At 39.2% G+C, this 26,548-nt stretch overlaps 1 protein-coding gene across 1 annotated transcript; it reads right to left on the bottom strand.

Moving 5' to 3' along the window:
• SLC5A7 (solute carrier family 5 member 7) lies at positions 1-26,283 on the bottom strand. The gene is made up of 9 exons (XM_064503280.1): positions 25,930-26,283; positions 24,760-24,982; positions 19,779-19,892; positions 16,722-16,877; positions 12,328-12,476; positions 8,670-8,813; positions 6,647-6,800; positions 5,596-5,813; positions 1-4,804 (listed from the first exon to the last, which is right to left on the bottom strand). Exons 2-9 carry the CDS (start codon positions 24,935-24,937, stop codon positions 4,181-4,183), a joined length of 1,737 nt encoding a protein of 578 aa, XP_064359350.1. The 5' UTR covers positions 24,938-24,982; positions 25,930-26,283; the 3' UTR covers positions 1-4,180.
• Between the last annotated feature and the right edge of the window lie 265 nt (positions 26,284-26,548).

Below are 26,548 nucleotides of genomic sequence, written 5' to 3'. Positions count from 1 at the left end.
TGATAACAAAATAAATGCCTTTATTTTTAGTAGATGGACAGAACAAACCCAAAACTAGACAGTATTTTCCTGAATTGCATGGGCACTATTGAATACAATACAAATGCAGTTAAAACATATATATATATATATATAATTTTTCCTATCTGCTTTGTTAGGTATAGGCTTAATATAACATTTCTGACACAGACAAAAATATACATTTTTTTTTAAACAACAGCCACAAATACTGCCCTGATAAATAGCAGTCTTACAATAACTTACTGTCTAACTGCATGTTGTACTTGATCAAATACTGTTGAAGGGCAGAAGGAAAAATGAGTAATAGTTTTTGTCCTATGATATTTATATTTGAAATCCTAAGTTATTGTACTATATGAAAATAAAAGGCTAAATCTGACTTTTACTTTATTCGATCTACATTTACATTTACATTCAGTTCAGGTTCACAAAAGAATATTTTATTTATAATACATATACCACCCCACATGGACAAATATAGATGAAATTGTAACTGCTCTTGACATCTCAGCTATGTATTAACCTCAATTTTATGAACACATCTCATGCAAAGGAGGTAAAAAAATCCCCTGTCAAATAAGTGTTATCCACAGAAATGTTAAGAATATGAAAGTAAAATACATAATCATGATATGAATATTTTATCCTCAAGTGGTGGGCTCAGAAACAATAACCTCAGTGTCTGAAAATGAACTTTTTGCTTCACTGATTGTAGAAACAATTTAGTTCACAGTACCGCTGTCTACAAATTGCAAAAATGGGGAAGCAACACTGGATGATTTGCATCAAAATAAAGTCTGCTTGAAGACTCATATCCTGTTGGCATTTTCCTTTTGAAAGTAACTTGGTTGCATTTTGTTTTCTTCTTTTTTGTAGCTATCAGTCTTAGTATATTGCCTTTGGTTGGTTATATTAACAGCTTTATATAAATCTAATACTAGGTTAGCTGAACAAAGGCAAGAAAAATTATAACCAGACCTTGCACAGGGTTGTTTAGTTTGGCTTTCAGGCTTTTTCAATCCAGAAGGCAGCCCACCACTGCAATCGTTGTTGGACACATGCAAAGACACACATAGAGACTTGGTATGTCGAAACCAGAGTTAAGGTCACACTATATACACTCTTCAATGTCTGCTTCTCTCTGTTGTATGATAAAGCTTCCATGGTTTACTGCTTTTAGACATCCAATAACTGTGGGACCAACGTTTGCAGTCTTCCTCAAGAGGACTGGAAAACTTTGTTGGAACCATTTTCCACTACAGAATGCATAGTTCCATCTATACAGAAAAGCTTTGTAAAATCACAGTGATCTCACAAAAATATCAGCTAGAAAAAGCAGTAGAAGATATTCTGATAATGTTGAAAACATCTGGTTTGAAGTTTTGGGATGAAAACATTTTTTTTTTCATTTAATTATTCATTCTGAGCATTTCAAAATATTTTTTTATATTTTTATATTTTTATGGCAATGAGTGAATATAATAGAAATGGAATGATTTTTCTTTCCTAAACAAAATATCTTAAACAATTCCAGTCGAGCCCTCTCCCCCTTTCTCTCTCCTCCCGCAAATCTTTTGTGAATTTTTTAATACCAAGTTTTGTTTTTCTTCAGAGCAGAGACAAATTTATTGAAAAAGAAAGTCTCTTCTCTCATCTGCATCCTTGCAACGCAGCTTTGCAGTAACATATCCCCATGTATGGCAGGTATGCGGAAATACTGCTGTATTCAAAGCCATCTGGCCATTTAGCACCTTTTCATGGTGAAATTATAACAATTCCTAGCTAGACAAAACCAAAAGAAAATAAGTTTTTTAGGAAGATCTCAAGGTGGCTGTCAAATGGGATTTTTTTAACTTAATTTGGAACTGTAGTGAAAGCTATCAGCTATGCAAGCTAGTAAAACCATGGCTTGCTATTTCCTCTTAAAAAGGGATTCAGGCTAGTGGATTTTGGCCAGGAACTGATAACAATTCAGCAATGGCTCTGTTCTCCCCTCTCTCTCTCTTCCATATGATGCCTTTCCCCTTCTCTTTTCCATGATTCAGCGGGGAATAAATATTGCTGGGCTCATGTCTGGTTTGGGAACTCCTCAGGACTCTGAATCTCACTGGCCACCCATTTACTTACCCGACAGGAATTGTCATTTCTATGCTGTATTGACTTTTCTGCAGATCCTGATTCTGATTCCCTCAATCCAGAGCACACCTAATATTTGTTAGCACGGTAGACAGTAGTACTGCAGTGCACAGTGCATATTCAGAGCTGAGATGTAGTGTTATTTTTGAAATGCAGTGTATGGAGAAAAAAGTTAAAATTTCTAAAATTAATTTTATCTACACATAAAATATATATATGCCGTTAAAACTCCACAAAAGGAGCAAAAACATATCTAAGGATTCAACCTTGTGAAAGTTTATGTCAACATTGAATGCACAAGTTGATGGCTTCTTCCTTTAGCAGCAAAACCTATTCTTATACTTCCTGTCCTCCAGTATAGCTCCTAGTGCTGTGAACATTACAGAAGAAATTTTCACTAGTGACCAGCAACAGGAGGATGGCTGGATTTCAGCTGAAATTTTTTGTGTCACGCGTAGAGAGTAAAACGAATTATTGGAGCATAACCGTCAATAGTACAGAAATCTAGCTGTTAGATCTCCCACTGCAGAAGGCACCTACCAATGGGGACAGACACAGTCATCTAGGCCGTGGGTAAGCAGAAACAACTTTATGTGTTCCCTGCTGGTCAGGGCAAAGTCGGAAGCGGCCTAATCTCCCTGCTTTACTGCTCCTGGCCAGCGTTGCTATTTATGAGTGAAGTCTTGCCTGCTCCTGGTCGGTGCTGATGTTGCACACAGGCATCGGGATTGCCCAGGAGGATGGCTCTCAATAATGGAGTACAATGTTCAGTGGAAGACACTACCGTGCAATTTGCTACACTTGTGGATTTGCCTTTACTTTCAGTTCCCCTCCAAGCTGGTACTGCTTTTGGAGGTGGACACGTACCAATGTGGAAAGTTGTTTGGCAAGCCTATTTTCCAGTGGGAAGTCAAATTTTCAGGACAATATGATTTTCCATAGAAAATTTACACTTTTCAGATTAATCCCAGCAAGTCCAACCCAAAAGACCTTTTGTTGTCTTTAAGAATATTTTTTTTTATTGAGTGAAAAATGGGAATTTTCCCCATGGAAAACCCTCTCCTCTGTTTCAAGCAGCCTTTTTGACTCTCTTTACTTTTTAATATTTGTTCACTGCGGCAGTTGAATGGCATCAGACTGCTTCACTCAATGTTCATTTTGATGACAAGTCAAGATAAGACTTCTTTTCTCAACATTGCAATATTATATTTAGTTTGTAAAAGCCTACAGTTTTGACATTTTTCACAAGTTGAGTTTCAACTTCAATTATTGCTATAAAATATTTATTTCTTTATCCTCCATTGGTGATTGATAACCACTCAAGACTGGGAAAAAAGAACACCTGTATTAACATACTTTGCTTAAGGTTGTCTTGCGTAAAGTATAACATGATTTTAAACTGGGAATTCATTTTAACTTGTTAATAAAAATTTAACACTCCTATAAGGAATTTATTACTATTTGCGCATTTCACTGTCTCATACAAATAACAAAATACTAAATTTGTGTTCTTTGAAATTCATTATAAGGAAAAAACAAACAGACCAAAAACCTGAGGAAGTTACCTGTCTTGGCTCAAGTAACTAGCTCTTTTGTAATAAATCACTTATAGCTGTGATGATATATTTTCACTTAAAGCCAATAAAATGTTGACTGATAGTATTTCAGAGTGACTGTATTATAATCTCTTCACATAATATCCTAGCTAAATAACAGTTGCACTTTTCTGTTACTTATATTTGCAGTTTTAAATATTTTAAAAATTATACAGTATATAGTTCTAGGTGGAAAGAATGGGGTCTGAGTGTATATTTTGATAAATACTCTATGATCTAATCCAACATGTTAGATAATAACACAAAACAGTTTCTTCCATGGGCTGCTCCTGTTCCTAGAACCAACTTAAAGAATTGTGCAGTGGCATATTATTCCCAGTTCTTGCTTTTCTTCTGATAAAATGCTTCTTACTATTCTTTGTAGGCTATCCTGTTTTGCACTGCTTTGTCTGGGGATACCAGACTTTTTAATTATCTTCAGCGTTGGACAGTTCTGGACTCGAATCAACATAATTGAAGGCTTCCTTATTTGTGAAAGTTGAGCTCAAAGTTAGACTGTGCCGTGGATTCACAGGTGCGAGTTCATTTAATACAATATTGTCACTTTTTACAAGAGTTGCTTTGTCCATGTGTTCTCTACTGTACCTCGCAACAACAGCATCAAGGAAGTCCAGTTTTGGTGGCAAAGTCCCACTTTCAAATAGATATTTTGCTAAGTAGGAGACTATAATGTTAGTAAAGAAGGAGGTAAGCATAGCAAGTGTTTTAAATGGGAATCGTTGGACATAGATATTATTTTCATCTAGATAGCAGCCAGGATAGTAGATCAAGGGCTGAAGGTACAGGTACGGTTCCCCTCCAGTTATTCTGAGAACAAGGCCAAATAAATATCCTGCAATGGCACCATAGGTGTTGGTTCCTTTAATAAATAACACACACAGGAGCTGAGGGAATATGATGATATAAACGAGATCAGAGCTGAGGTACCACAGGCCATACACAGATGAAGCTAGCAATGCCATTGCTGTCGCTGATGCTCCAAACAGAAAAACAGTGATTCTCATGACCCATACGATTTCCCTGTCTGAGGCCTGCAAAAAGAGTGCAGTGTTAGGTTTGTTTATATCTATATCTATATAGCTATATCTATATATATGCCTTCATTTGTGAACATAGTCTATACTGGATACTACATTGTCAAAGGAAATTTTGCATGACATTTAACAATAATTTACAAAGTAATATCTCTATCTCTGTCTCTGTATCTAACTTGAGCACAGAGGAAAAAGAAAAATCAAAGGTTATGGCTGATATTCCCAAAGTCCTTAATCTTTAAGCATAAGGAAAAGTTTGATCGCGTGGCAAGGAAAAAACAAAAACAGAGTGGTAGAAATAAATTTAAAAAGCAAGTACGATATGCATCAACAGAAAAATACTATCAGTTTCAGAATCTCTCTCTTCTCCACTTCCTAAAAAAAATGACCACTTACTAGTCCATTCTGTGCATTTCTCATGTGTCAATTGATTTCCTGATAAATTAATAATTCAGAAAGATGTCTCATTTCATTAAGGATTTAAGTAAAACTTATGGTGACAGCAATTGTTAGGAAATGTCTGGATACACTGCAGTGCCATGAAAACACTTGAAAGCACCCTCTCCCTAATATATCTTCTTCAGTTATGGTCAGTTGCAACCATAAAAATTTTTGTGGCTTTCAGTTTGTTCAACATACTGTTATGGAAGAAATGCTATACTTTTTCTAGTCAGAGACAGGAACGTGGAAGAGATGTTTCAGTATACGATGACAGTTTTCGCTTCATCTAGTTAAGGTACCACCTAAAATTTTCTCTAAAAGTAAAAAAGATGAAAATGTGATCTCACATTTTGCCGAAATGAAAGCTGGTAAATGTTCCGAGCAAACATAGAACTTGCTGATAAAATTGAAGAGTCAGCTGACGACATCACGGCAGCAGATACAGCTCCCAGGCCAAAGAAAGAGATATAGACTGGACAAAGATACTGAAGCACTATCGGTAAAATCATATCTGCTTCTTTGTTAGTCATGGGGTCAGGAGTACCATAATCAGTCTCATTCCAGGCTGCAAATGGACATCAATATGTGGAATCATTAGTTACAGTATATCTTGACTTCATGTGCAATGAACATTGTCATATTTTCACTCACACTCAATGACCAATCCAAACCATTTCTAAGGCTGGGTGAATGATATTTCAGAGAGACATTGTCCCACTGATTTCTGCTAGGCAGATTTAATTCTGCTTATCATTTTTCTTTTCATTTCTCATGTCTCTAAGCTAAATCTGTCCACAGCCAGCAGTTATCCAGTAGGAATTTTAAAATTAAAAGTTTGCATTACTTGTAAATGTCATTTGCCTGAATAAAACAAGCCTGGGATCCATGTTGGTTTGGGATTTGTTTAGCAGCTCTCTTGAATTATAGACTCAGAGCTCAGAGCTATATGTCAAGCATTTCTAATATAAAATGGCTTCTACAGTCTAGCTACATGGTCATTGTGATGGGGATCACTCTCACTGTGACAAAGAAGCTGACAAAGATATTGTGGTTAAGATGAGAAATCCTTGATAAATGCCTTCCCCGAAACAACTACAATACCTACACATTTTTGCAGTTATTATTGTTATGACCAAATGATAGTACTAGGATATAACTAAAACATTAATAGAAAAGTTACATCTGTAGGAACCTTGAACATGCAAAAACATTTCATCTCAGCAACTGGGATAGGAATAATTTGCCTTGGAAAAACATTTCATAGTATTATTTTTCAGTGTAATGTCTCATTTAAGAAGTCAGGAGTTGATTAATGGTGTTACCTGGCTAGATTTTATCTACCATAAGCTTTGTGGATTTTTCACACATTTATTTTAATATTTATATTTAACTATTTACCTGTGGATGCTCCAATCGCACCAATGAGTATTGCAGGAAGAGCCATCACAAGGCAGCCGAAAGCAGCCAGAAATGACAGAACTTGAGCGTATGTGGCAGAAGATGAAGAAAGAACTCGCTGAAAATATGCTTGCCATGGGATTCCTCCTAATGTCTGCAAACACAACGGGCAACATCCCATCACTGGGGGTTGACTGTGGATTTCTTTGCTATCATCATGTAGTTAGCACATAGAAGCATCACTTGAATATGCTCCTTTCTCCCTTTTTCCTGACCTTTTATTTTTTTACTGAATGTCAGTCAACAGCTGTAACTTTCATTCTCACAAGTAATGCTAGGATTTCTCCAGTTCAGTTAAATCCCACTCTTTTAGACAGGTTATCCCTTTGTACAATTAGCATCAGTACTTTGCACATGTGTAATCCCTGCAATCCCAAGGTATTCTGAGCTGCATAAATATTTGATAAAGCCTTACAAAAGGTCATAAAATACTATTGCCATATTTCATACTTGGAGAATCTGGCCTTCTGTACCTTCCTCCCACACCAATCAGTTTAGTCACTGATAGGATTTGAAAGCAAGGTTTTTATCTTCCTTCATGAGTGCATGTGGCCATCTAAACATGGCAACATGTTCTATATACATTTAACACAAGAACCTGAAAAGTTATTCTCCTATTTTCTCAATCAATCAAGTATGATACCAATATAAAGTAAGTACAAAGGTGTAAACCAAAGTTTTCTTTTATGATGGCAACCCTTCTTTTGGGTTGGGTATATAACAGAGAAGATCCTGCATAGAGTTAAAATTATATCTACAAAATATGACACAAAAAGTATTATCAAAGGTTGAAAAAACAAGTGGTAACAATTCCATCTTCAGAGCAGTATTTGAGTAGTCTCCAATAAGTAAAAGAAGGACCCTTGACTAAAACAGTGAGTAGACTAATTGCTCACTAAATGAGCACTGTCCAGTTCCACATGCTGAATGAGGCGGGAGACATATGGATCTAACACTGCATAACAGGTGTTTTTCATCTGTGTTTCATGCTTATGCAGGGACCAAATGAATGTTGCACAAGCACCTCTGATTTTGACATGCTATTTATGAGTATTTTCCCTTGCAACTTTAATAATATTTCTTTTACAAAGCTTTCTAAACTTGTGTAAATTTCTTGATCTATAAAGAAACAAGCAGAGTGAAAAGAAAATATGTCATAATTTGGCATCATCAGAGCATTCATTTGGTCAGAGGCAGAGATGAAACCATAATTTTACCAAATCAAATTTAGCTATTTGAGGTAATGTCATACTTTGGATCTTTGAGTATCTCTAAAAAACCTAAGCTGGATGAAACAATATATTTTCCTAGCTCAATTATCACAAAACTCTGAAGATTTTTGGCTTTTAAAAAGAAAGAAATCCCAGACTAGAATATGATAATAAAAACAGTGTAGAATTGCTCAGGGGCACTGGGAATGGAAAATGTTAGCATGTGTGGTTACATTTTCTAATGGAAAGTACTTAATAACCACCAGTCCCAGGTGCAATGCATGGATTTTAAATAATGAAAGCTGTCAGCTCATTCTGACACGTGTGTATGTATGAATTCATTCATCCATCTCTGCAAAGCTTTTTCTACAACACCTATAATTAAGGCATATTTAATCACTTGTATAAACTTTTGCATTGCCTCCTGCAATACATATATTTCTTTGCCAAGAATGACATCAGTTATGTGTTAGCCACACACTTTTAATTAGTTTTAGCATAAGTCAACTCTTTCAGCCTGATGATATTTAAATTGCATTACTGGTGATGCTGACTCTAACAGCTGCACTATGATATTCTACTGGTATTTCACTAAAATCATTCACACACTCAGAAATATTTAGCAGGAGTCAAGAGGATAAAAGTTTTCAGTTTAGTGGAAACACTTAAGTAGACTCTACTCTTTTCAGATGTCCCAGTAACACAGTATAAGTTCTTAAATGCTTCGTTCCTTCGTACGAGCTGTCACTTACCAACAAAAGGAAATTGTCCAGCCATGTGTAAATGTCAAGCGAGTTAATAGATCCAAGCCAAGGTGCTTGGTGCACCCGGTGCACAGCTGTGAGCCCGATGTCTGTCACTGCAGGATGTGACATTGCAAAGGGTACGCTGATCCACTGTAACCAAAGAATAATGCTTCGTTCAGGTCTAAACAAGGCATGCTTAACCCATGAAATTATAATATTAATGTTGGTCTGTTTTTCTTCTTGTACACAACAGATCAAATGCAAAGCTGAATTGCAGAATAGTCAAGTTCTGTGCCAGTGAAACACCTCTAAAATCCAGAGATAATGGATAATGTTAATGGTAATCAATAGCTTTCCTCTGATCTCCAAGGTAAAGTTCTGGAGAGTGTGGGTATGAGAATTAATCAGTGTAAATCAGTGTTTCCCAAACTTTTGAAAGCTTTGGGAAAAAGAAACCAATCGAACCAATCATCAGCAGGAAAGACACATTTATATATCTTCACTACGTCTTCCCTATACTCTACAGGTATTCTATACACCCTCTCCTGGACCATACTGTAGAGAAACATCTACAAGTAAACTTGCTTAATAATAGCAGGATTTACCAGTAAACAAGTACAAGACATCACAAATACACCCAAATGCTTGCGAAAGGGTTTTAATTCAACACAAAGCTATATGGTGACAAGAGAGAGGTGCTGTAGGTGAATCCCCATCTCTCTTGATCCAGCAGCCCAGTGCTACAGCACTTTCTATCTACAGAACACTCTCACTCTGGGCTGTGGAACGTTTTGAGTCTCTCATTTTTTGTTCGGGGCCAAAAGATCGACTGAGAAGACCTTCCCAGAAGAGGTTTCTGCCAGAAGGTGGGTTTCCTTTACCCACCAACTTTTTGAGTGTGGATGCTATTTTATCTTCCAGCTCATTTCACAATGGGGTAAGTTGTCAGCTCCCCCAGGCTAGATTCTGCTTAGATTCTACTGAGATGAAAACCAGGTTTTGTGCTACTTGGAATATGCCATTTCTAGCACAGCACTTTTAAACCTCAAATGGTATCCAAAGACATGCAGACTACCATAATCCAAATTATCACATTTAAGTGTATATGGGTAACAGCAGAGAAAAGGGGAAAAATCACACATCTCCCTCTATTTTCTTGCACAATTACTGCAACACTACGTGAAGAATATATGAATTATTGATATGTTTGGCAGCACTGCCTATTATTCAGGTTATTTATCAAATACAGTAGGATTCTGTTTTCATCTATGTATTAAACTTTGTCAATTTAAACACTTGGGCATAAATTTTCCCTGGTTAGTGTCTGCTTGGGCTTTTCTGGGAAATATCACCAAAATATCTCAATCATCTCCAAGATATTTTGAGGGAAAAAAGTATATCTTGTGAAAATGAAAGGATGTTAACACTCTTTTTGTTGACAAATTCACAGGAAACAAGGATGTGAAATGGATTTTTTTTCTTGCTTATGGCTATTGAATCTACAATTTGTCCAAGTAATAAGCTCCTGAGGAACGGCAGTTTGCACATACTCAGATGAGAATTTTAGGAAAGTCAATCTTTATTGAGTCCATCTGCAGCCTGCATGCCACAGCCCAGGTTTTAATAGGGACTATATTACAAATGCATTATGAGCTTTTGTAATTCACTCAGGTTCCTGACAGCAACCTAGTTCTTTGTGCTCTCAGGGACTATCTCCGCATTAGTCATGAAAAAAGTCAAGACCCATACTCTGGCCCTGCAGCTCACTGACGTGTCATAGCTTATGTCCATGCAGCTAGATTCCCTTTTCCTGCTAAAACGGATGGCTGCATCCCCTGCTTGTTGGGAATCCTCTCCGGCTAGGCCCTGAACTGAGCATGGGAATTATCTGGGAACATACTAGTTGGCATGGGACAAAACAGTGCCAGTGCTATGTTAACAATTAAACAGTGTGGATAATCTTTTGTTTTTACCTTTGCACTATTTAATTTGCTAAAATAGACGTAGCCCCAAATTCCCTCCTTCTCTTGCTCAGTTTCTTCTTTGAGCCCTTTCCAAGTGGAGTAGCAAATTTGCTGTTTTGAATGCAGAGCAAATAAAACCAAGGTTCATGGAGTTGAAGGAGAAATTGGGACTACATATTGGGAAAAGAAACCAGGGACTAAAGAGCTCAACCTAAATTAAAAGAACACCATTAAAACTACAAAACTAAACATTTCAAAGACTGCTATACAACCTTCATTAGCCTCCCTCTCACTGTCAGGTTCATGTTGCCTTTAATTACAGGATCACACGTTATTCTTCCAACAGGATCAGGGCCTTGTGCAGTGCATGAATGATCCTCATTGGAAAAGCATTTCTATATTTTGATTTATCCACAGAGGTATTTATTTGTTTATTTTGGGAATTTCTGTAATGCACATCATTTGTGGAAACTGAATGGTTCACAGATATTAACACACACTTTAGGGAAAGGGATAGTATTTTCCCCATTGTGCACATGAAGAGCAAAGATATTAGCAAATAAGATCTGGAGTAACTATCCATTTGAGGTGGCCAGCTGGAACTTGGATTTGCTTTTTTAGAGTGTTTAGCACCATTCCCATGAAGTCAGTTACAACTGGGAATGCTTAGCATTTCTGCAAATAAGGTAACAGGCCTTACTAGAGGAAGCCACAGAGTGAGGACTCACACATGATTAGTGACCACCTGTGTGCAAGTTCTGGCTGAAGCAACTTCCCCAGAGCGGCACAAGAACTCTGTTGAAAGCAGAGAAACAACTCTGGTTCCCCAAGGTGCCATTCAGTTCCTTTACCTTTGGCCACCCCTTTTATTTCTGCATGTCTCAGATCCCTGAACACCTGCAACCATCTATTGCTGACACTAACAAACAAAAGCAGCAGCTCCTTTCATTGCACCGCTGTGATTTGACCCCAGAGAAAACCTTTTGCATTAATGTTTTTCAAAGTAGGGCTTAAAGGACAGCAGTAAAAAAACAAAAGGCCACCCACTAGTGTATCATTAACTGCTGATGAGACGATATTCATACCACCATATTCAAACAGCGGAGACATCTGGTAAGACTCTCCAGATGATGGTCTCCATGAAAGGTGGAGGGAAATGAGGGAAAAATCAAGAAGGTGGTTTAAAACAGGAGGTTAACCTAGCTGCCACAGGTAGGTGGTATGCCTACAGAAGTGGGAGAGTATTTCAGCTCTCCAGTTCCAATTCCAGTATTTCTAGACTGCTTTCCTCTCTGCTCTCTGCCTTTGATGTCTCCTCCCAGTGCCTGTGTCACAGTCTTGGGGACAGATAGGGATAGAGTCAGCTCCAGTCCTATCCTAAGTTAGATTTATACCCAGTAGGGAAATTACAAGACTATTTGCACTATCAGACTGCTAAAACAAAACAAAACAAAATCAACCCCCCCAAAACAAAGAATTAGGCTTCTTGTCAGCATTGCAGTCAAAGTACGGGCTGTAGACTGATATAAATGCAGACTCTGTAAAGTTGCTCTTGCAGTGGAGATATTCCTTCTCCTCCCTTTCAATGTAGATACAGTTCAAAATCTAAGCTTTAGGCACTAGATCTCAGCATTCGTCCTAATGCTCAGAGCAAAATCCCCCATGACTCAACAAAGAAGGGAAAAAAAAGCCAAACTCACCAGCCCCAGGAAGATGCAGAAGAGCTGGACTACATCCGTGTAGGCCACAGAATAAAGCCCACCCACAAGAGTGTACATAGTTGCAATCAGGGCAGAAATAATGACCGAAATATTGATATTAATGCTAACGATCACACTTATAGTGGCACCTATGGGGAAAAACAAAACACTGTATGTCACTGTATGTCTGATGACAAGGCTCACCTTTGTTTCATTTCTGTGAAGCAAACCACTTCAGGGAGAGTCTGCACATACAGGTGCTGGTCTGCTGTGCAGTCTGATATTTGGTGACAGCATGGAGGTATAGCCCTCTCTATCTTCACCATGCTCCATCTGCACCTTTGAAGGGAGTAGGAAAAGGAAAGCTCCTGTTGTTCTACGTTTAGGGTCTGCCGTTCTGCATATTCTCACAAAAAGTAAGAGGGAAGGCTCCCACCAGTCTTTCCTTACACTGTTTAACCTTTGCAATGACTAGTCTCTCATGTTCTGCCCTTTGGTTAAGGTATATTGGTGAAAAGAAGCTATGCATGCAAAACCGAAGCCTCCCTGGCTGACTTACAGCTGCATGAGAGCAAATGTACCATAGCAGTAGAAGATTGGGCCCAAGCGAGTTCTGCTTCAACATACCATCACACTCTTTCATATCTTGCTTATGCTCTGAGCTAGCCCCTTTTGGCTAGGCATGGAATGGTACAGCAGGCATCAGCTGTACAGGGAGAATTGCCCACTTTCCTCTCTAAAGTGCCCTTGAATTGATACACGGGACAAAGTGGTTTCTTTGCAAATTGGAGAATCCATCCCCATTATCAATCTAGAAACCTAGCACTTCTGCAAACACAATCAAGCAGATTTCATTTATAGAAAAGAAACCACAATGTTCAGTTGCTGAGTTAGTATCCACAGAACAGCTCATAGAATTGCAGAATCACTGAATCGCTGAGGTTGGAAGGGAGCTCAAGAGATTGTCTAGTCAAACCCCTGTGCTCCAAGCAGGGTCAGCTAGAACAGGTTGCTCCGTTGGGCTTGGAATGTCTCCAGAATGGAGATGCCACAATGACTCCACAGTCTCTCTGGGCAACCTGTTCCCATGTTTGACCATATTCACAGTAAAAAAGTTTTTTCTTAGGTTTAAACAGAATATCCTGTATTTCAGTTTGTGACCATTGCCTCTTGTCCTGTCACTGGACAATATGTCCATGTCTCTCTTGTACTGAGGAGCCCAGCATTGGACACAGTGGTCCAGACATGGCTTCACCAGTGCGGAGTAGATGGGAAGGATCACCTCCCTCCACTTGCTGACTATGCTCTGCCTTATGCAACCTAGGATGCTGCTGTCCTCTGCCGCAAGGGCACACTGCTGGCTCCTGTTCCACCTATTGTACAGAAGGATCCCCAGGGCCCTTTCTGCAAAGCTGCTTTACACCTGGTTAGCCCCCAGCCTGCACTGGTACATGTGGTTATTCCTCCCCAGGTGCAGGACTTGGCACTTCCTTTTGCTGAACTTCATGAGGGTCTATTTCTCCAGCCTGGTGAGGTCCTTCTGAATGGCAGCACAACCATCTGGCGTATCAGCCAATTCTCCCAGTTTTGCATCATCTGCAAACTTGTTGAGGGCGCACTTGGTCCCATCATCCAGGTCATTAATGAAGATGTTACACAGTACTGGCCCCAGTATTTTCCCCTGGGGTACACCACTAGTGACTGGCCTCCATCTGGACTTCGTGCTCCTGATCACAACCGTCTGAGCCTAGCATTTCAGCCACTTTTCAAACCATCTCACAGTCTGCTTATTTAGCCTGTACTTCATCAATTTCTCTAGGAAGATGTTATGGGAGACAATGTCAAAAGTTCTTCTTGAAGACAGGGGTGACATTTGCTTTCTTCTAATCCTCAACAACCTCCCTTGATCTCCATAATCTTTCAAAGATAATTGAGAGTAGCCTTGAAATGACATCGGACAGCTCCCTCAGCACTCATGGGTGCATCTCATCAGGTCCCACGGACTTGTGTATGTCCAGGTTCCCTAACCTGATTCTCTTCCACCAAGGGTAAGTCTTCATGGCTCCAGACTTCTCATGTGGTCTCAGGGGCCTGTGGTTCCTGAAGGCTGCTATTACCAATGAAGACTGAGGCAAAGAAAGCACTGAGTACATTGGTCTTCTCCATGTCCTTTGTCACCAGGGCACTTGCCCCATTCAGCATCAGGCCCACAATCTCCCTAGCCTTCTTTTGGCTGCAGATACACCTGTAGAAGACCTTCTTGTTGCCATTCACATCTACCGCTGGATTCAGCTCCAGATGGGCTTTGGCTTTCCTAACTCCATCCCTGCACACTCAGACAGACAGTGCCTCTGTATTCCTCCCAGGTCACTTGCATACCCTCTGTACACTTCCCTTTTATGTATGAATTTAGTCAGGATGTCCTTGTTCATCCATGCAGGTGTCCTGTGGTCTTTGCTTGATTTCCTCCTCATTGGGACAGATCATTCTTGAACTTGGAGGAAGTGATCCTTGAAAATCAACAAGTTCTCCTGGACCCCTCTTCTCATCAGGACTGTTTCCCATGGGGTTCTTCCAAGCAGGTCCCTGAAGAGGTCAAGATCTGCTCACCTGAACTCCAGGGTTGCAGTCCTGCCATTTTCCCTGCTCCCTCTGCTGAGGATCCTGAACTCTACCATCTCATGATCACTGCAACCCAACCTTTACCAGTTCTTCCATATTTGCAAGTATGAGGTCCAGCAGAGCATCTTCCCTCATCAACTGCTCAATCACCTGTGTCAAGAAATTGTCATCATTGCACTCTGGAAACCTCCTGAGTTGCTGTGTTTCCTTTCCAGCACGTATCAGGATGCATATACATTTGTCTTGGATGAATTAGCTATTTTAAGGGATTGCAGTCTTTATAAACCCTACTTAAAAACATCCCTCTTTCTCTGATCAGGACAATGTAAACGAAACATCTTGCAATAACTTTTAGTACCTGTAGGCATTTGTGGGTGTAGTCTAACCACATAGGCAGAGAAGATCTGGAAAGAGCAGCAGAGAGCTGCCAGGTGGCCTTTTGTTGTGCAGTGAACCTTCAAGGTTCATGTGTTTAAAGGGTACAGCCTTGGACCTCTGTTGCATTGTGGTAAGCCCTGCTTTTCCCTTCTACAACCCTGCCAAGCAAAGAATCATGAAGAAGGTAAACAAGCTGGTGAAGAATACTGGAATTAAATCTTCATTGGTGAGGATAGATGTGCAAATTAGGAGGTATAATATAATTAGGTCTGTTCACAAAACAGTTAAAACAGATACTCTCAGTCACCTTTATTGTCTTTAGCTATTAGCTTTTAATATAAACCCTCCTAGAAAGGCATTCACACCATTTGCTTTGAAATATCACAGATCAGCTTGTCCTCAATCAGAAAGAAAGTATATTCCAAATACTCAGAGAGTTCTTCAAGCTATTCAGCTTCTATCACCTCAGCATGTAGTTTGTTCTTAGACCTTTAAGGGTTTTGTGATGAAATTATGGTAAACAAGCTCCCCACGGCTTTGCAGTTCATCAGAACACAGTTGGAGAGTACCTTCCAAGTTTATTTTCTGTTTAAAATAGCTGGTGTTAGAAAGCATTACCACATGCATGTGCTGTGTGAGTATGATTAGGTGGTAAAAGTCAACTGCTGGTGCTTCAAGTCAAGGGCTTTCTCAGTTCTTGAAGGAGTAGTGAAATTTAGGCCTGAAATACAATTAAAAACGCTGGAAACTGCTTTTTTTTCAGGACTGGATGAGTAGTTGGGTGATTTTCTATTGAGTCATAGTTCCACTAATTCTCTACATCCTTTCTTGAATCCTAAGCATTTTCTCCATTTTTCTCAAGTAGAAAGGCATTTAGAATTGAACAATACTTGAATTTATTGATCAGCATCTGGTTTACTTCTATAATTTGTGTGATAGAAAGTTCTCTCTATCTAGGTCTCCTATATGCAAAGGATTATTTCATTTAGATGCATTGACAATAATGCTACATGAGTATCCTCTCTTTAGAAGAAATTAATACTGGCTACTGTGACCTCTATATAGGAAAAGAGAAGCTGGGTCAGCTTTGACATAAAAGGGACACTTGCAATCACTCATATCCCCCTTACAATTAAAGAAAATTTGTTGTTAAATCTTTTCGTGCTGCTTTGAAAAGGGACCCCTTCTGGGTAACTGAAAATGAATAGACATCTTACGTGTCTTTGCACAACCAAGATGAGCAATCTTCTGATTATTGAGTACCATGGGTCTGAGACACCTGCCATGCTCTGCATCATTTGGTTAGCACTTGAAGTCATGATTTTTATGCATTTCTGATTTTCTTAATTCTTTCCACCTGTAATAAGTTAGTATTTATACCGCTGATTCCTTACCTAAGGCAGAGAAGATGGCAGCAGCCCAAAACATTTCTCCCATTAAAGCCGGGATGAAGAGTAGCCCTCCCATTCTTTTTCCATAAAGCTGCTGAAAAGGGTCTAGCATTGTTACATAGCCTTTGGATCGCATGGGTTTTGCAAAAAACAGACCACCTACAAAGAAAAGTAGTGTAAGAGGCCAACTGCAGTGGAGAAATGTATTGCCATGAAAGGGTAAAACACTGATTGTAAGTTAAAGGTAGAAAAATATCTGTGTTACTCTTTTCTAAAGGAAATAAGTACAATTAAAATATCCTCTAAGAACTCTTACCTTAGGTCTATCTACAGAGTTACTTAAGCATACCCTCACCATTAACGTCTGTGGCCTGATAATGAAAAAAGTTTAGTTTATTTCATCTGGTTCAGTTTACTCGACCTGCTGTTATGAATGCTGTTAAAGTTTTGTCACATTTGGAATCAGCCTATGCGAATGGCTTTCTATCTAATTTTGTTCTTACTTAGTACTGAAACCAGCATGGTGATGGGTCTGACTTTTAGTTTTTGCTCTAAACATAAAACTGTCTGGGATTCCTGGTTCAGAAATGTGAGTTCACACATGGCATGGTGCACACTATTCTTGCAGGACATTTCAGATTTATTATGTATGCTTAAATCAGCCCCACTACACCTGCTGGGTAGGTCAGATGCCTTCTTCGTTCTGCAGGTGTCAGGCTCCCTAAACATTTGTCATACACTTATTTCTGTGCATGTTCAGGAAATTTGATGTATCGCAATTCTGCTCTGCCTGGCTGGCATATGGGCTGGATATGTAAATAAATATGCAAAAATCCTCAAATTCCTTAGATTCCTTCTGGCATGGAAAAAAAAAAAAAAAAGATGTATCTCCGGAAACCTGAAATAGCAGTTCTATTGAAATGTGTAGCTCAGATCTGCTCATGGCTATAACTAAGTAGACTTTTATTACAGTAAAACTGCTAAAGTGTAATATATATGCTACACTCATAAAACTAGGAAACCAATTAGCGCCTAATAAAATCAACTGTTCAAAAGTTCCCTGAAGAGAAGATACTGATTTACCCATCAAAAATTATTTATACCCCTTATGTTACTCTGTCTTTAGACAGGCTGGTTGGATGCAGATACCCTCCAGCAATTTTTCTGCTATTCTTGCATTGTTCATGAATCCTATTCCTATTCTACTTGTTACATCATCATCACAGAAGATGCTTAAAAGAGAAAAACAAAAAGCCAATGGTAGTATAACCTATCAGGTAGTTAAATCATCTATCAAAGGAAATAGGAGCTATTCCAACCTTTAAAACTAAACTGCATGAAAAATTAGGATAAGTCATATACCGTGGAGCATTGAATGAAAAAGGAGATTAAACCAATCTTAAATCTTTCCATTCTAAAGCAAAAATATTTCCAGTCATTTATTTCTAAATTTGATTTATTTATTTATTTTTTTTTAAGGGTAAACAACCCCTTCTTCCTGTCTGCATGCACAGGTCATGCCTACAGAAATGCTTTCCTCACTGTGCTCTGCAGAGAGCTATATGATCACAAAATACAGACTTTCTTCTTTTCTGCAGTTACCTACACTTACCATTTCAATGAAGAAGTCTGGATTTCTTTAAAAGCAGATGGAAATGAGTGGAGGGGCTAGCACAACCCCTTGGGGGCTATTATTAATCTGTCCTAGTTATACAGGGGCTAGGAAGCAGGAAGATGCTTGTGGCTATGATCCTAATGACCTCTTAATGACATCAACAGATCAAGACCCTCATGACCTTGCAATGACATCAACTGATCTCCAGGCAGGCATCTACCATTATTGTTTTTCTTACGTGAAATAGAGCTACTCTCAGGGATGGGAACTACTTGTGGAACTGGAGCTGGCCTGCACAAGCCAGAGAATAATATCCATGATGTGGAAGGTTACTGCCTGGGAAGAAAGGGCATAAAAGGAGATAGGGAGTAGGAAAGCCTTTCCAGGGGGAGCAAAGAGTCATGAGGGAAACCAAGTTGTACAGAAAGAAATAAAAAGGGCAAGAAGACCTGGAAGAGGAAACAAAGGGACTGCATAGGTGGGAGGAACATGAAAAAAAGACCCTAAATAGACTGAGAAATCAAATATTACTAGAAAGGCTAACACACCAGTCATACTAATGAAAGATGAAAAATGCAGAATGTTTTTTACAAACACATTCTTTTTAAGTGGTTTCATAAACACTTGCCTTAGGGACATGATCTGTTCACAAACTGAGAGGATGCAGTTGATAACTTTGTGCGATATTCATGATGACTTACAGCACAATAGTTTTGTTAAGAACTGCACCATGTGTTTGAGACTTGGTGTGAATTTTTTTTATTATTACTACTTTTAAGGAAAATAAGGAAGTTTTGAAACTACATTTCTGGGATTAGAGGCACAGCATTGAAAATTGCTATGCTGTCTGTATTTTAGACACTGACCCTGAACACAGCAGGATTAAATATTTGCATTTTTACATATGATTTGGAGCTTCATACTGCATTTAAGAGGAAGGGTAGTCCAATTTTAGGGCAATAGCCTGGTTCTGTTACAGACTTCCTGCATAAAATTAGGCAAGTTAATTAGACTCTCTGGAGATCTGTAAGTTATAAGCACTTCCCTAACCTACAGGAATATATGTCACTCTTGAGGTCTAAGATTTTGAAGTGTCCTGATATTATCATGTTCCAGGTCATATAAGCACTTAAAGTAAACCTGAATATATAAAATTGAGTATACATTACAAAAACCCCAAAACTTTCTTATTGTGGTCCCCATAGTTCACTAGTGAGGTTGTAATGATCAGATTGGTGTTGTCAAGGCATTTGGGAAACTTAAGATATCAAACAGTTTCTAGTGATTTGTTCATGCACTGTTTTTCAGAGCCTAGCCTATCAGCAGAAGGAATCCAGTTTACTTCAGTGGCCTTTTATCATACCCTGGTTGTGGCATTTCAAATGATGGTCTTGTCATCAGAATTTTTCAAGATGAAAGAGTATTAGCTTTTGTTCCTTGCTTACCTACGATCAGACTAAGGGAATATCCGATAGGTGCCTGCGCCCAAGCCAGACCGTAGCCTGGGACATACACAGCTTCTGCTGTCCCATTGATGTAACCTCCTCCGACCCAGGTGGCTGGAAAAGAAGAGGTGGAAAAGTCTCTAAGGCACACAAAGAAGGAAAATCTCTCACATTCTAGAATGAATTTGTCATAACCTAAAATATTGCTATTTTTTATCATACGTATTACTGTACGAGTCCCAGGGAGGGCATCCTTCTATAGAAGATAATCCTCACTTCAAAAAATCATATGACAAGAGAAATCAGATGGACTCGGACAACGACCAAGGCATCCAAGCCTCTGCATAGTCATTGAAGATGTGGTGGATGAGTGCCGCACTATTTGTTTACAAGGAACAAAGCATATCAGATCACTAACCATTATCATTTTCTTTGCGTTAGTCAATGGACAGATGTAAGGGGGGATCTGAAGAAGAACAATAAATATACAATGATAAAGTCATCCCAGTTGGGAAAACTCAGACCTTCATGAAAAAAACTGTCTTTAATATCTTATTTAATTTTAAATTGTGGCTACATTAAGCAGGTTTAGCAAACTCCAAGTTCCTTAAATGCTACATTTCTGTATAGCGCTGCAGTGGTTTTGTCCAGATTTTTAAGTTTCCAACTTTGACACATCTGTTTTTGTGCACCCTGAAGACAGATTCCAGAAATGAACTGTGCTATCTGTAGTAGTTCAGATTTAATCTCACTAAAAATCAACAATATTTTTAATATATCAGCCTCAGGTTCTTAATAAATTGATTCTCTGTCTTACAGAGAGTTTCCTCATTTAAGAATTTGGGAACTACAATATGTCTGAAAGACATTCTCAAATACAGAAATGTATTGTGATTAGATCTGCAAAAATCATTCATAACGAATTATTTATTTAAGTTTATCTTTTCCAGTTTGCAGATTCCTTGCAAGTAGTTCTTGATTTTCTCTAATGTACAATGAGTAATTTTTATGAATTCATAAGCAGGTCTGTATTTGAGCCAGGGCAGATCATTACAAGTACCAAATTTTTGTGACAACACTTTGATTTGTCTCAGAAGCCTTTGCTTTTGCATACAAGAGTAATTCAGGCGCAGTACTCAAAATTGTACAAGATTTATTTTCCTTAAACATTCTGCAGATTTTTCCAGGCAGCCAGTGTAAGCAGCAAACTTGTCTGTGAATTTAGACAATTAAGTGGAGGAGAAATCAAATTCATTTAAAATTTCTAAATAACTTCCATGGAACTCTAACTGATCACTCTCTTCCACTTAACTGTGATATATCTCAACTACTTAGTAGTCCAGAGGGTATTTTTTTTAACCTGATGCTAACTTGCCTCATGGCTTAAGAAGTATTGGTTAGTAGGGTGGCATGGAAGATTTAAGTTTCATTTTCATTTTTTATTACTTGATTTATGTATTGGGAGATAAAAAATAGATGCTTATCAATTTTTGCATACATGAGACTGTTCTGGAGCATCTGCCAAGGACCCCAGAGCTTTAGGAAGATGATTCATAACTTTTTGGGGGGAGGAGAGAAGCGGGGGGATCGAATGGGTAGTCAGCATGCACGTTCACATCAATAAATACATTAGAAAGGAAATAATGGGATATGATACGTTGGGTTTCGTCCTTAGATATTAATTTTCTGATCCTTAGTTTGCTAAGCCACAATTTAAAGTTACTGTAATATCTTTTTTGGGTGATTTTTTTTTTAAATCAGACAAAAGGAATACAAAATTTAATAATCTGAGGAAACATTAATGTGGTAATCTGTTCTAATCCTCTCTGCCTGCTTTCTGAAGGACCTAAAAATGCAGAGAATACTGACTTCAATTTAAAACACACCCTGAAAGATGTTATTTATCGGAAAAATACTGAGAATATGGAGCTGAATTTTGTTCCTAATTCAAATGAGGAACACAGAAACTCCGCAGAGTCCACCAATATATACCAACAGATCAGATGTTTGGGTACTTCTCTGTAAAATAATTCCTTGGCTGACCACTCAAATTGTTGAATCAACTCATCAAGTTCTGTAGAATGAAATTCCTGGCCTGGTGATTACAGAAAATAGAATATAGATAATGTTTCTTCTTCCTTGTGGAAGGATATGTAGCTCCATCCAACTAAAATGAAAATGATGTAAATAGAGCATTACTGTTTTGGTTGTTTTTGTCACCATTTTGATTATGCCATGTCAAATATTTAATTTAGGGTTTAATCTCAATCACAGAAATCAAGATTGACTCAAGCTTGTCATAGATACCACTTAGGAATTTCACCCCACAAATTAATGAATGCTAATAATTAATCCAGTGTTTTAACTATGTCCACCTAAATTAAAGCATACGTATTGTGGTACTGCATTAGTTCATTTTAATATGAGCTGTTGTAACTCATCCACAATTCAGGCTTCTCATTCTTTTTATTTTGATAATTGCTGATATACTCAGCCTTCAATAGGCATTGTGTTCAGGCATTTTAGTAGTAGCATTTAGCTAGTTGATACAGCTGTTTCTTAAGCATCCAAAATGTCCATAGACATTATTCATACGGAGTGTGCTTGCTTTAAGGCTTTTAGATACCATTTAGAAAATCAACTACAATTACTCAGAAATCTTGACTCCAGTCCTATGAAGTCATGATGCCTATGGTTTGAATTTGATTTTAAATTTATAGACTGAGTTCAGTTATGCTTCCCCAAGTAGCCCTAGAAACCACTACCCTTTTCAGATACTACACAGGAAACATAGTAGTTTACATCTTGGACAATAGAGACAGAATTAGGGCCTAACTCACAACTGAAAGTACTTCAAATATATACATACAATATGCTCTCTGGAGACCTTTAAAACTTTCTACTTTCTGCTCCCTTTTACCAGGTAGGCTTTGGTTGTTAGTTTACATTTCGACAGTTAAAGCTGTAAAACAGAAAGACTATGTTGGAACAGCCATGTAACTCCAGAGGCATGGTTGTGAGATATGAACTCCAGACCTAGCATTTTTAAAGAAGCAAATAAACCCTTGGTCAATGTGACCATTTAGTAAAAACTATTGCTGATTATGATCAGCCAACACACACAGTTTTTTTGCTATAGCTTTACAAACTGAGTATCCTCATCACCCTGAGACAAAACTCAGACTGACCCCTGACTGTGTAGACTGACGTGCACACCTGTGTCCCAGGCATGGGTCCACTGAAAATGAAAGTAGAATTTACTCACCATCTCAACTAGCTGTTTTCATGGAGCATGGAGGTGAGCAAGCATGTAAATCCTGATACTATAAAGTCTGTGATTGCTTTAGTTGAACCAAGGTTTTAGATCTTTCTGGTAGTCTACTGCAGAGATGATTTACTACATCATCTCTAGAGGCTGCATGAAATGGGATGAGTGTCTGTAGGTGTGAATTGTGTTGGTTATAGAAATTGCCTGCAATATAGGAAACCCCAGGTCAATTCTCTCTTCTGCTTCAGTTGCTGCTACATATATATATATGTGTGTGTGTGTGTATGTATGTATGTATCCCTATAAAATAGGACTAAAGAGGCTAAAAGCTGTGTCTTCCACGGACAAGGCTGTTGGTCATAACTGCTTACACAGGGAATGTTTTGTCTCTTCTCCACTCGCCCTACCTAACAGTTGCAGTCTCTTGGCAAGCAAGAAGTCTCTGCAAAACTTTCTGGCTTTGGTGCTCTTGAAAACATTTCATTCATGAGAAAACAGTCAAAACAGCTTTTGTCTTCGGTAAAATTTAGTCATATCTGACTGCTTCAGTAGCCAATGGATGATACAGTACATCGCAACAAAGTGCTGAATGTAGAACGTCAGCCTGGATTTAAACTTAACTGACTTTGATAAACATCCTTTACTCCATATCCTAATCTTCAGTCTTTGAATTGGCAAAATGCCTCTTTAAGTGAACACAAATTTCTCTTGATTAAAGAATACAGAATTTTGGGGCAAGTTTTTATATGTCTCTTCCTTATTAGATAATTGTGAAACCAGAATATGGCAAAACAACAAAATATAAATATAACATGGTTAATCCAATGTGAGAGTTGTAGGGGCTTTGTCTGAATAGCATTTAGAATACCAAAGAAATGAAGCATGCTTACATAAAATTAATCAGTTTAAACAAAAATAGTGGGCCATTTCACCCTTCTTATAATGTGGTTTTGATCCAATGACATACATGAACATACATTACTTGAAATTCTGGGTCATATTGTGGACCCCTTGTTTATCGTGGGAAGCCATCTGGTTCAACTGGCCAAACAGTCGTCTACCACTGCAGGGTGTCTGTGTGAGTGAGACAGACTGCACTGTTTATAAAATTAATGATGAAGTCTTTCTTCACCCAGACTTTTCCTACTGAAACCTCTATTCACAGTAAGCATTATTTTGTCAAACTTCTGCAAAGAAGCTAAAAGAATCCACAAAGCAAGTTTGCTGAATTTAGTGGAATTACATGCTTGGATTTATGCCAATTTTCTTTTTAAAACTTGTTTTTAATTGATACAGTCCCCCCTTTCCCCCATCTTTTTTCCATATAAACTTTCAGTTTACTCAGATTAAACAAAAGTAACTGACCATTTCAGATGGCTATAACAACAACAATTATTTTAAAATTAGATTTCTTACTAATCTATATAAAGCCGCTTCCATCCCAAACGTATCTGATTTGCAGATGAATATGAAAGCAGTGAGGAAGAAATAGAAAACACTCTTCTTCCACAATTTTAAAGCATTTGATGTATTTATATCACGTTACATTTGGCTCTTCATTAAGCAGCGTTAGCATCGACCACAAAAAAGTGTATACTTTTTCCTCCATTTTGCATTATTCAAAATACAGATTACGCTTATCTGTTATTCAGATGGAAAACTGACAAGCTACATACTGTGTAGAAAGAAAAAAAAGGAGAGATTTTTACATACCAGTCATTGTAAATCCACCAACTAGCAAGCCAATGTCTCTTCCACCGACTATAATAGCTTCGCTGCGATCTCCTTCACTGCCAGTATTCTTGGTTTTCCAAGCAGCCCATATCCCAACTGCCAGGATAGCAAGGTAGAATACAACTATGGCCACCAACCCCTCCACATGAAAAGGCATGTTGAAGTCCCGACTGTTCCTTTGATCACTATTTCATTAAAACCTCTGGAGAGAATGCAATAATACATCTGTTTTTAGCAAACCTAGTAAGAAGCTTTTTCGAGTCAGCATATAAAGAAAATGCAGATGAGTATTGTAGAGATTATTCTGGTGAAATTATGACATCACTGTTTCAGAAGTAATTGAAATTAAGTTTACATACTAACTGAAATGCCCGTGGACTTCTAACCAACAATTACAATGGAAAATGAAAGCTTTGGCTAAAAATAATGCACTTATCAGAAAAAAAATGCACTAATTAGAAATCAATTACAGAACACAGAATTCTTTTAGTCCCACCAAGTCCCCAAGCGTTTGGGAACTCTTCAGTCAAGAAACAGTTTGGTACCTAGAATAGGACAGAAGATCTTAGCCATGCAGGTTTTTACAAAGTGTCTATTTAGTTAAAAGACGAGCTACAAAACTATATTAAGGAATAGAAAAACTATAGGTAACTAATAAGTACAGGAGTAAAGCACATTTTTGAGTCTTTGTGTTGGAAGGGTGAGTCTCTTCCTCCTTCTACCATCTCCTGTATTCAGGATCTGCGTTTTCTTTCTGGTAAGAGATTTAACTTTCCAGCATCAGAAGAATTAATCTATTTCTTGTTATCAGTCTCAGGAGCAAGACGGAAAGCTTAAAAGCTGCCGGACGGCGGAAATTTTAAGGTACGTGAAGTCTAGCGGGTGAAAACTCTCCGGCGACCTAAATGCGGAGCGCCCGGCACCGAGCCGCCCTCGCAGCGCCCTCCCCGCGGCGCGGAAACCGCTCGCCCGCCGCGAACCGCGCAGCGGCGGCGGCCGCGCCCGGCTGCCCCGGCCCCGGCGGCTCCGCGGGGCTCCCCGCTCCGCCGCGACCCGCGCTCCGCCGCGCTCCCACGGCGCGCCGGGGACCGCTGCCCGTCGCCATCGCGCCGCCGTCGGGGAGCGCCGCCGCCCCCCGGCCGCCCCCACCTGGGCTCCCGCCGCGCCCGCGGCCCCGGGGGGACGCACGGGCGCTAGGAGCGGCGGCGGCCGCCCATGGCCGCGGTCCCGCTGCCGGTTCCCACAGGTGGAAAGGGAGCGGCGGCAGGATCGTCTCTTCCCCCCGTGGCGGTGCGAGCGCGGAGGCTGCGAGAGAGGGGAGGGGGGGTGTTCTTAGATTAAAAAGAGGAAAATCCCTTTATAAAGGAGGAGGGTTGAGTGGGGTGAGAGGACTGTGTCCGTCAGAGCTGGGGGGAGGAAGGGGGAAGACGTCAGAGTGCTAGGGGACGTCGGGGGGAAGCGAGGATGACTCAAGGGAGAGTGATTGTCAGGACAGCGGAGCAGGGGGTAGGAAATAAAATTGGGGTGAGGAAACAAAAAGGAACGAGGTGGGGGGGGGGGGGGAAGGAAAGAAAGAGATCGTATCAGACCAAAGGCGGGGAGGAACAAAAGAGCTCGTCAAGAGAGGCACACATGGGAAAGGGGTGGAGGAAGGGGAGAGCAGAGGATGGGAGAGGGAAGGGGAGCCCTGTTGTTCTCCGTGCCTCGCTGGCACCCTTCTGTCACCGCACTTGGGTCTAACGCAAGGCAAGCAGCAAACCAAGGCACG

Source organism: Dromaius novaehollandiae, chromosome 1, assembly GCF_036370855.1.
Source record: "Dromaius novaehollandiae isolate bDroNov1 chromosome 1, bDroNov1.hap1, whole genome shotgun sequence".
Classification (NCBI taxonomy): Eukaryota; Metazoa; Chordata; class Aves; order Casuariiformes; family Dromaiidae; genus Dromaius; species Dromaius novaehollandiae.
Note: the sequence above shows the minus strand (reverse complement) of the source record. Positions and strands in the feature narration are given on the sequence as shown.